This window comes from Tachypleus tridentatus, chromosome 6 (assembly GCF_004210375.1).
Source record: "Tachypleus tridentatus isolate NWPU-2018 chromosome 6, ASM421037v1, whole genome shotgun sequence".
Lineage (NCBI taxonomy): Eukaryota > Metazoa > Arthropoda > Merostomata > Xiphosura > Limulidae > Tachypleus > Tachypleus tridentatus.
Window position 1 is genome coordinate 9,139,267 of NC_134830.1, and position 10,379 is coordinate 9,149,645.

At 34.7% G+C, this 10,379-nt stretch overlaps 1 protein-coding gene across 6 annotated transcripts; it reads left to right on the top strand.

Moving 5' to 3' along the window:
- Positions 1 to 2,035: 2,035 nt before the first annotated feature.
- On the top strand, positions 2,036 to 7,778 carry LOC143251907 (glyceraldehyde-3-phosphate dehydrogenase-like). Of its 6 annotated transcripts, none has more exons than XM_076503257.1 (5): positions 2,036 to 3,286; positions 4,521 to 4,592; positions 5,581 to 5,677; positions 6,258 to 6,359; positions 7,103 to 7,778. In XM_076503257.1, exons 2-4 carry the CDS (start codon positions 4,570 to 4,572, stop codon positions 6,357 to 6,359), a joined length of 222 nt encoding a protein of 73 aa, XP_076359372.1. In that variant the 5' UTR covers positions 2,036 to 3,286; positions 4,521 to 4,569; the 3' UTR covers positions 7,103 to 7,778. The 6 variants fall into 6 exon arrangements, 3 of the variants coding, with proteins under 3 accessions (XP_076359372.1, XP_076359371.1, XP_076359373.1); XM_076503256.1 differs by lacking the exon at positions 2,036 to 3,286 and adding an exon at positions 3,649 to 3,862; XM_076503258.1 differs by lacking the exon at positions 2,036 to 3,286 and adding an exon at positions 3,649 to 3,862 and having other exon boundaries at positions 6,258 to 6,321.
- Positions 7,779 to 10,379: the final 2,601 nt, after the last annotated feature.

A 10,379-nucleotide genomic window follows, 5' to 3' on the forward strand; every position in this document is an offset into this window, starting at 1 on the left:
ACAATCTATGAATAAAAATAGAGTTGAGAAAGCGACTTTAGTGGTGCATGAATTTTAGTGCGAGTTGTTGCTATGATGTTTTAGTTCTCGATGAAATATTGTGTTTTGGAAAAACGTTTTTAATACTGAACATATATTTCGCGTTATAACTGTTTTCATACTACGATTATGCAAACTTCAACAAATCTGGAATTAATATAAATATTGTAATCGTGTTTTATAAATATCATTTTCTCATGTAATTTTCCAAAATATTAAAGACGATAACGCAAAAATAAAAGGGCCCAGCATTAGTGAGACAGAAATACTTGAATAAGAGGAAACGAGTACTGGGTCTGTTTTCATCTTGTAATGCGACAACTGCCACGACTTCTATATTCGAGAAACAAGCAGAAAAATGGACACTAGATTCAAAGTACAACAACAAAAACACCTTCACACGTTTTCGAACCAGTGTAAATCAAATAAACGCAACATAACCATAGAAAACTCCCAGATACTAAGTAGGGAAACAAACGTAAAATCAAATAAGCCCTACTTATACATCAACTAGAATCAAAATTAAACCAGCATAAGACCCGGCATGACCAGATGGTTAAAGCACTCGATTCGCAATCCGAGGAGCGTGGGTTCTAATCCCCGTCATACCAAACATGCTTGCCCTTTCAGCCGTGAGGTTGTTATAAAGTTACGGTCAATACCAGTATTCGTTGGTAAAAGAGTTGGCGGTGGGTGGTGATGACTAATTGCCTTCCCTCTAGTCTTACACTGTTAAATTAGGGACAGCTGGCGCAGATAGCCATCGTGTAGCTTTGTTCGAAATTCAAAAACAAACAAACCAAAACGCAAACGAACTTGGCAGGGTTTCAGTTTGGAGAGAGAGGGAGAAGTCTCAAGAATTCTCTCCCCAACAGAAGTGATCAGGAACGTTGTGGTTCATCTTCGGCCCCTCACGTGAAAAATTATTTAACTGTGCTTGAAATTTCGCCTTGTGTAATTTTTACTTCTTTAAGGTGCAGTGCGATGGGGCATTATAAAATTAACAGGTGAGAAAGGGGAAAGCGAAACAAAGACGGCACTGAAGAAGTGAGCCAGGCCAGAGCCCGACAAGCAGACACCAACGTGAAACGACTCGATTCAGGACTGGGCAATAGTGTTGCCTTTGGCTGGGATCTAAAGATCCAATGTCTGAGATTTGGATGTGTGGGGAAACGCGAGTGCCCCGCGAAAACCGACTTTCACAGGACAGGCGCCGAAAGTTTTATCTGTCCTGTAATAAACAAACCAATGTAAAGGAACACCTTTATACCTTCCCTAATTAATAACATCGTATCCGTTCTCGACCCTAAGACGTGTATCCCGCAACGGTCCATTGCAAACTCTTTGTTAACCTGAAGATAAGCTGGGAAGGTCGAAACGTTGTTCTCTGCTTTTCAATAAAAGTGTTAATACCCATACCAGCTGTTTTGAGATAGGTATTCTATAACCCATTCATTTACAGAAATTACTTCTATATTCTAATTTATTTTGTGTTAAAGTCAACTACTGCTACACAAATCAATAAAAACAACAATCAAACAAAAGACCTAGAATAAAACAAACCTAACAAACACAACCTGCCAGTATAAAATTATAGCGAGTTTTAAGAAAAACTCCATTTCCGTCTGGACTTGGCAACACTTCTCAATCAGAGAAATTACTGAAGGCATATTTAATCCTAACTTTATGTACTGTGAGTTTGACGTCAAAGTTAAAACCATGTTTTACACCCCTTTTTTTTTAAATACAAATGTGCCTGCCAGGGATCGAACCTGGGGCCTTCCGTGTGTAGCCCCTGCTGACATTTTCCTCAACACAGCAGGTGTTATTGTTCCAAATCCCGCGGTAACAGCTGCCTTTAACTTATCATTTGTGTTATTGAATATAACATTCTAACATATGGATGGATCGGGACTTACGGGCCACCCTGTACAAACGATCATCGGTCATACATCTATTACACACTTTTACCTGATCACTTTTTTTATCTGATAGAATGCAGGCTTTCCAACTGGATCTATAAGGCGTATAGCATACCGTAGAGATGATATACCTATTTGTAACTGAAAGCATACATGCCCAATTCCTGTATAGATACCATTCATACGTTTCCTTAGAATCGGACCTTTTAGAGCGCAACCTAGTTCGATTAATTTGTCCTTAATTTGGTTATCCGCTATGTATTCTTGTACTTGGAAGAATGAAACCGTTACAACTTTGTTAGTGACACCAAGTACATCACAAACCTGACAGTTAATAACAACACCATCATCTATAGCCGAATCAGCATCACTTTGCAAAACAAAGATAACTTCTAATCCTCCAGATCTGGAAAAGTTTGATGTATGACCATATTCTGCACATATTTACCGAAATACATCCCTGTAGTCGATATTATCAAGACCCAAAAAACAGAACGCTTCATACACGATTTCATATCGCACAAATCATCACCCCTCATTATGTCACTTTCCACCCCTAGTGGGGAAGACATAATGGTCCGCGCAAAAACGTATCTTAATATTTAATTAAACAGCAAATAATTTAGTTTATCTAACTTAAAATAATGACTAAAAGAATATAATTTGCAACAAGACTCAAGGAAAATGAAACCAAACTACAAAAACTTCAGAAATGCAGCCGCGGAGCCCATGCAAAACACATCTTCACTCAGCGACGAGAAAAAACCACCTTTTTTTACACCCTTCTTTTAGATTATCTCCCAGAAACCCTTGTAAGCTAATTTTCTATATAAACATATTTTTGCGGGTGTTTTGTTATGTGTTAGGTAAATGTGTTAATTATATTTCATTTTAGTAGAAGTAATTATTAATTAGTTTGTTACAACGTTACACCTAAACTGGAAAACTTAATTTTTATACTTTAATTATTTGTAAACTTGAAACCACAGTAGATAACCATAAGTTTAGTTAATGGAACAGCGATACAGCAATAGGTTGCTTCAGTTATATATTAATTGCAAGTAATATAGTACAATGTAGCCCATTGCATGAATAATACGGTTCACTATTGCCAGAATGTTTCCCAATACTTTACTGCCACGCATGATATTGTGCATTTATTTGCTTTTTGTATAAAGTAGCTTGTATTTTGAATGTTAATAAGTATGTTGGTTATATGTGTATTATTACTGACAAGTGGTATAATTAATAGTATTTGACGTTTTGATTATGTTATTCAACTGTGTGTTTTTTTTTCTTCATCAGAGGCATATTTCCTTTAGTCGGTTAGTACTATTTGTTGCGAATTACTGATTTATTATGTCGTTTATATATGTCGAATATATGTCGTTTTAAAAAAGAAACTAACGAAACAAACATGGATAAACATCTAATGGTAAATCCGTTACATATTTAAAAACGTGAAAAAAATTAGAAAAATGATTTGCTTAATGTAAATTTGTTTGTAGTTTTTATCCTTTTTTTATAGATTTTCAAAGCCATGGTAGTTTAAAAAGTTCGAAGAACAATAATATGAAAAAAAACAAACTGAAAATAATATTTTCCAGTCACTCAGAATAACCATCATATCAACACTTCAAGCTAAACGTAGTGTTAAACATTTTTAGTATAAATTATATGTCAGGGCATAATCCTTACTTTTAGTTTGAGTACCATTAAAATATGGAATAAGAATTGTCAATTGCGTGGATTTTTTGGGTGATTTTAATATACACATTCTAGTGATGTTGATGGGTATGTGTGGAAATCCTTATTAAGCTTCCAACCTAATGTCTGTGTATGTTGCAGGAATGTATTATAAAGGAAAGGATTCTTCAGTACAAAACCTCTGGGAAAAACAGGTGAAGGTGTTATAAAAGATGAAATTAAATTTAGTATCCTAGTGATGTTTTATTGATAGAATAAGATGACAAAGTCTGAGGAAAAGGATTTTAGTGCATAATGCTAGTAGGCTGTACACTAAACTAAAACATGTACATAAGGTGTGTGTTTTTTATCTGATATAATATTCTGTTTCTATGTAGTAAAGAGCATGTACTGTTACATGATAGATAGTTACAGTCTGTAGTAACTGGCTGACTCATGAGACTGTTATTGCTCAACTGGTTTTTCAATGGTAAAAGGTTGGGTGAGCAGTCAGTGCTGCATGTAGACTAACTACTGGGGTTTGGTAAGGTTGGGTGATCGGTGCTTCATGAACCTACAGGGTTTTGTTCTATCGGTGTGAATGAATATTATTGACATGATTATTTCCAGTAAGATTGTATCAAAAATTGTATACACTGTATTATAGTTTTTTCTGTAGTGTTGTTATAATGTCATGTTCAATGATTAAACCTATAGTATATAAACTTAAATAAAATCATTTTAATGTTGTTTTTTATCATAGTATTTTGAGTATCAAATTTGAATATTAGTGTATCAGATTGTTTCCAGTTTTACTGTTTATTGTGTGTCTTACTGTCATGAATTATTAAATATTTGCTTTTTTTTTTTCAGGGACTAAACTTTCTAGAGCAAATCTTTAGAACTTACCAGTTAAAATACAATGGCTAAAGTTGGAATCAATGGGTAAGATAATGTTTATTTGCACAGAGAAGCAAATATTTTACCTTTAAACACGCACACTACTATTTTTTTCTGCTGCTTTGTGGAATCTTTTAAATTATAAATTAGTAACAGTTAAGTACATATAAAAATCCTTCTTAGACTCATCAAATCATTCAACTTCCTGTGTTTCTGTAAGAAATGTAAAATCTTTGTTGATTCAGGATATAATATTACAGGTATCCTGTGGAACCATAATAGTCATGATCTTTTCAACATAAGATTGGTGATTTAATTAAACATAAGAATGAAAAACAAACTGTAAAAAAGAACAGGTAATAGTTTGTTTGAAAACTAAATGTGGAACTTTAGCTGTAAGAAAAAGTTACAAGAGAAAGTGTTACCACTTGTTTTCACTAACAACATTAATGATAAATATGTAGGAAGAGGGTAAGTTAGTTATACTACTGTACCTTTTTCAACATTAAAACTGATATATATATATATATATATATATATATATGTTTGTGTGTTTCATACTTAATTTATCATAGTATTTCTCTTGCATCTTGTACATTAACTACTTCATGTTTTCCACACAAAATTGAACTGCTAAGCCTATCCCATGTGTTTCACCATAATGGTCTACCCCAACTCACAATAGATGCTAAATATAACTATAATGCTTTGTTGATTTTTTAAATATACTTTTTGAAACACTACATTTTAAATGTAAGATTGAATTTTTCATGAGTGTTACATACAATGTCTGATTCAAACAGTTTAACAAGAGACAAAAAGAAAACTGACACTGCCTTAATGCTACCTGACAAACCTTTGAACCTTTAGAGCTATTTTTTAATTCCAGGTAAACATATAACCACAATATGTGTATACATTTTTTTAAAGTGAAGAAATAGTTGTTCATCACAAACTGTTACATACAATAAATTATCTCAACTGTTTACCTGTGAACCTTACACTATTTCGTTTCCTCCATTACCTTATATAGATTTGGACGTATTGGTCGTCTGATTCTTTATTCTTGTTTGGACAAGGGGGTTAAAGTTGTAGCTATAAATGATCCTTTCATAGATGTCAACTACATGGTAAGATATCTTAGCAAAATGTCCATCTTGTAAAGTGGACAGACACATTATGATAACTGGAAAACGAGAGTAGTAAAAGTCTGTTAATTCATTTGGTGAACATTTGAGGCTTTGTGGAAGTAAAAACTGTATTACGTGTATTTAAAACATTAATTAATGAAAAATGCTATATTTGTTTCAAGTATTTTAGTAACCATTGCATTGTTATTTGAATGTTTCATTATGGTTAAAACAAGTAGTTATTTTAAAAATTACACTCCAGTAAAATGCTAAGAAATCATGAAAAAAAACATTTATGTAAATCTACTGAATTTATATTTAAAATGTTTGTTTTTGAACTTTATCATACATACTGTACTTTATTGATATCCACACGATTTTATGTTTGCTGAAGAAATAAAATAAATCTCACCAAAACATTTTAAAACAAAAACAAAAGTGAGTGAATATTGAAGAAAGCTTTCAAGTAAGTTATTCTCATTTCTTTGAACTCTGGTTAGATTAGAGACAAGCAGTGGAATGAAACTTGAAGTAATTTAACAGTTACTTTAAGCTAACATGAGAATAAATTATTTTACAGGTTTACTTGTTCAAGTATGACTTAACACATGGTCGTTTCAATGGAGAGATCAAAGTAGAGGGAGGTATGCTGATTATTGATGGACATAAAATCCATGTTTAAGTAAGGAGTAATATGGACTTGAAGTGGCAGATGAGTTAATTGATATTCTAGTGAAACAAATTTTATGTTTTTTTATGACTATTGTTTTGGACTACTTTAAACAAAGTACAGTAAAAAACACTAAGGTCTGAATCATTGTGAACTCAAATGTTAAACTAAATTTTTAAATCAAGTATGTGACACTGAATAAAACTTTTTTTCTTGCAGTTATAGATAAAGTAGCTTTTAAACTTATACATGCAAGGAAATAAACTTTATTTTGTATTTGGATGTTCTAGTATACTTATAAAAACTTTTTTTACACTGTATAAGACTGTTGGAGAGGCTTAGTTTCTGTTGAGTTTATGGAATTTATAAATTTAAAGTTTAATTATACTTTGTGAGTTTATAATATGTTTAATACTGAAAGTTAAAAGAAATTTTATGAAACTAAACCACATCTAATTTTTCAGGATATAAATCTAACAAGAACTATAAGTATAATCACAAACCCTGTACATTTCTTGTATATCACAACAAAACTAATGGAAATTGTTTATATGTAATTTGTGAACTTGAGTAATAATTTTCTTCCTGAGAAAACATTTTAGTTTTGATGTTTAACACTAGGTGGTGTAAAGATTAACATGCAGTAAGATTTATTATTGTGTTGCTTAATTTTGCATTTGTTATGTTATAAAACCTCTGTAATCATACTTGTAAGAAGAAATGTTGTACATCTACTTTGCTTTCTCATGCTTCAGGATGAAAACTAATGCCATCCCATGAGGTAAAGTTGGGGCTAATAACATTGTTGAATCAACTGGTGTGTTCACAACAATATAAAAGGCAAACCCACACTTGAGAGTGGAGCAAAACGAATTATTATCACTGCACCTTCAGCCGATGCTCCTATGTTTGTTATTGGTGTAAACCATGAAAAATATGACCTATCAATGGAGATCATCAGTAATGCACAACCAACTGTCTAGCACCCATTGCCAAAATCATTCATGACAACTTTGGCATTGTTGAAGGCCTTATTGTATGTGCCTGTAGCAGGTATAGTTTTTTTTTATTCATAATGTTACATTGTGGACATTTGTGAACAAGATATTTGTTGGGTAATTTAAAAATTGGTGAGATAATGGGGTAATAAACCTTTCTTCAACACTTAAGAATTTTTATATTAAAATCACTAATAATTTTATAGATATATAAATAAAGATATGTAGTATCAAGTTTATTTTAGATATCCTACAACTTATGGACATTTCCTGAGCTACGTTTGAAAGTAGGCAAAATATTATATTATACAACTAGGAATAACACCCCAACCAGTTGCAATTTTTCATTACTATATTTACTTGTAAACCAAAGAGAGTGTGAAATACATATTTCTAGAAAGTTAAGATAGCAGGTTTGCATCAGTAAGGGTTTAACTAGTGTAGAGCTATTCCTTCCAGTTACTTTTATCCAGAATGTAGGGCTCTTTTTTCCAGCTACTTTTCATCCAGAGTGTAGGGCTCTTTCCTTCCAGTTACTTTTCATCCAGAGTGTAGGATCTCTTTTTTCCAGCTACTTTTCATCCAGAGTGTAGGGCTCTTCCTTCCAGTTACTTTTCATCCAGAGTGTAGGGCTCTTCCTTCCAGTTACTTTTCATCCAGAGTGTAGGGCTCTTCCTTCCAGTTACTTTTCATCCAGAGTGTAGGGCTCTTTTTTCCAGCTACTTTTCATCCAGAGTGTAAAGCTCTTCCTTCCAGTTACTTTTCATCCAGAGTGTAAAGCTCTTCCTTCCAGTTACTTTTCATCCAGAGTGTAGGGATCTTTTTCCAGCCACTCTTTCATCAGAGTGTTCTTTTTCCAGCTACTTTTCATCCAGAGTGTAGGGCTCTTTTTTTTCCAGCTACTTTTCATCCAGAGTGTAGGGCTCTTCCTTCCAGTTACTTTTCATCCAGAGTGTAGGGCTCTTCCTTCCAGTTACTTTTCATCCAGAGTGTAAAGCTCTTCCTTCCAGTTACTTTTCTTCCAGAGTGTAGGGATCTTTTTTTCCAGTTACTTTTCATCCAGAGTGTAGGGCTCTTCCTTCCAGCTTACTTTTCATCCAGAGTGTAGGGCTCTTTTTTTCCAGCTACTTTTCATCCAGAGTGTAGGGCTCTTTTTTTCCAGCTACTTTTCATCCAGAGTGTAGGGCTCTTTTTTTCCAGCTACTTTTCATCCAGAGTGTAGGGCTCTTTTTTTCCAGCTACTTTTCATCCAGAGTGTAGGGCTCTTCCTTCCAGTTACTTTTCATCCAGAGTGTAGGGCTCTTTTTTTCCAGCTACTTTTCATCCAGAGTGTAGGGCTCTTCCTTCCAGTTACTTTTCATCCAGAGTGTAAAGCTCTTCCTTCCAGTTACTTTTCTTCCAGAGTGTAGGGATCTTTTTTTCCAGCTACTTTTCATCCAGAGTGTAGGGCTCTTCCTTCCAGTTACTTTTCATCCAGAGTGTAGGGCTCTTCCTTCCAGTTACTTTTCATCCAGAGTGTAGGAAGCTCTTCCTTCCAGCTACTTCCATCCAGAGTGTAGGGCTCTTTTTTCCAGCTACTTTCATCCAGAGTGTAGGGCTCTTTTTCCAGCTACTTTCATCCAGAGTGTAGGGCCTTTTTTCCAGCTACTTTTCATCCAGAGTGTAGAGCTCTTCCTTCCAGTTACTTTTCATCCAGAGTGTAAAGCTCTTCCTTCCAGTTACTTTTCTTCCAGAGTGTAGGGATCTTTTTTTCCAGCTACTTTTCATCCAGAGTGTAGAGCTCTTCCTTCCAGTTACTTTTCATCCAGAGTGTAGGGCTCTTTTTTTCCAGCTACTTTTCATCCAGAGTGTAGGGCTCTTTTTTTCCAGCTACTTTTCATCCAGAGTATAGGGCTCTTTTTTTCCAGCTACTTTTCATCCAGAGTGTAGGGCTCTTTTTTTCCAGCTACTTTTCATCCAGAGTGTAGGGCTCTTTTTTCCAGCTACTTTCATCCAGAGTGTAGGGCTCTTTTTTCCAGCTACTTTTCATCCAGAGTGTAGGGCTCTTTTTTTCCAGCTACTTTTCATCCAGAGTGTAGGGCTCTTTTTTTCCAGCTACTTTTCATCCAGAGTGTAGAGCTCTTCCTTCCAGTTACTTTTCATCCAGAGTGTAGGGATCTTCCTTTCAGTTACTTTTCATCCAGAGTGTAGGACTTTCCCTTCCAGTTACTTTTCATCCAGAGTGTAGGGCTTTTCCTTCCAGTTACTTTTCATCCAGAGTGTAGGGATCTTCCTTTCAGTTAATTTTCCAGTTACTTTTACATCCTGAGTGTAGGGCTTTTCCTTCCAAATACTTTTCATCCAGAGTGTAGGGATCTTCCTTTCAGTTAATTTTCATTCAGAGTGTAGGACTTTCCCTTCTAGTTACTTTGTATCCTGAGTGTAGGGCTTTTCCTTCCAAATACTTTTCATCCAGAGTGTAGTAATTTTCATTTCAGTTAGGACTTTCCTTCATTACAGAGTGTAGGGCTTTTCCTTCCAAATACTTTTCATCCAGAGTGTAGGGATCTTCCTTTCAGTTAATTTTCATTCAGAGTGTAGGACTTTCCCTTCTAGTTACTTTGTATCCTGAGTGTAGGACTCTTCCTTTCAGTTACTTCCCTTAGAGTGTAGAACTCTTTCTTCCCTTTACTTCTTATCCAGGATGTAGGGCTGTTCCTTCCAGTTAGTTTTCATCCAGATGTAGGGCTCTTCTCTCTCTTGTTACTTCTTACTTAGAGTGTATGACTCTTCCTGTACTAACTACTTAAAGAGTAGGTCTCTTGTTCCCTGAGAGTGTAGAACTCTTCCTTCAGTTACTTCCCTTAGAGTGTAGAACTCTTTCTTCCCTTTACTTCTTATCCAGGATGTAGGGCTGTTCCTTCCAGTTAGTTTTCATCCAGTATGTAGGGCTCTTCTCTCTTGTTACTTCTTACTTAGAGTGTATGACTCTTCCTTGTACTAACTTGTTACTTAAAGAGTAGGTCTCTTCGTTTTAGTGCCTTCCCTGAGAGTG

What these genes read in the sequence shown, in the direction of transcription:
- LOC143251907 (XM_076503257.1), top strand. Translation starts at nt 4,570, where the DNA reads ATGGCTAAAGTTGGAATCAATGG. An exon ending in GCTAAAGTTGGAATCAATGG is followed by an intron (nt 4,593 to 5,580) that starts GTAAGATAATGT and finishes TACCTTATATAG; the next exon opens with ATTTGGACGTATTGGTCGTC. An exon ending in TCATAGATGTCAACTACATG is followed by an intron (nt 5,678 to 6,257) that starts GTAAGATATCTT and finishes ATTATTTTACAG; the next exon opens with GTTTACTTGTTCAAGTATGA.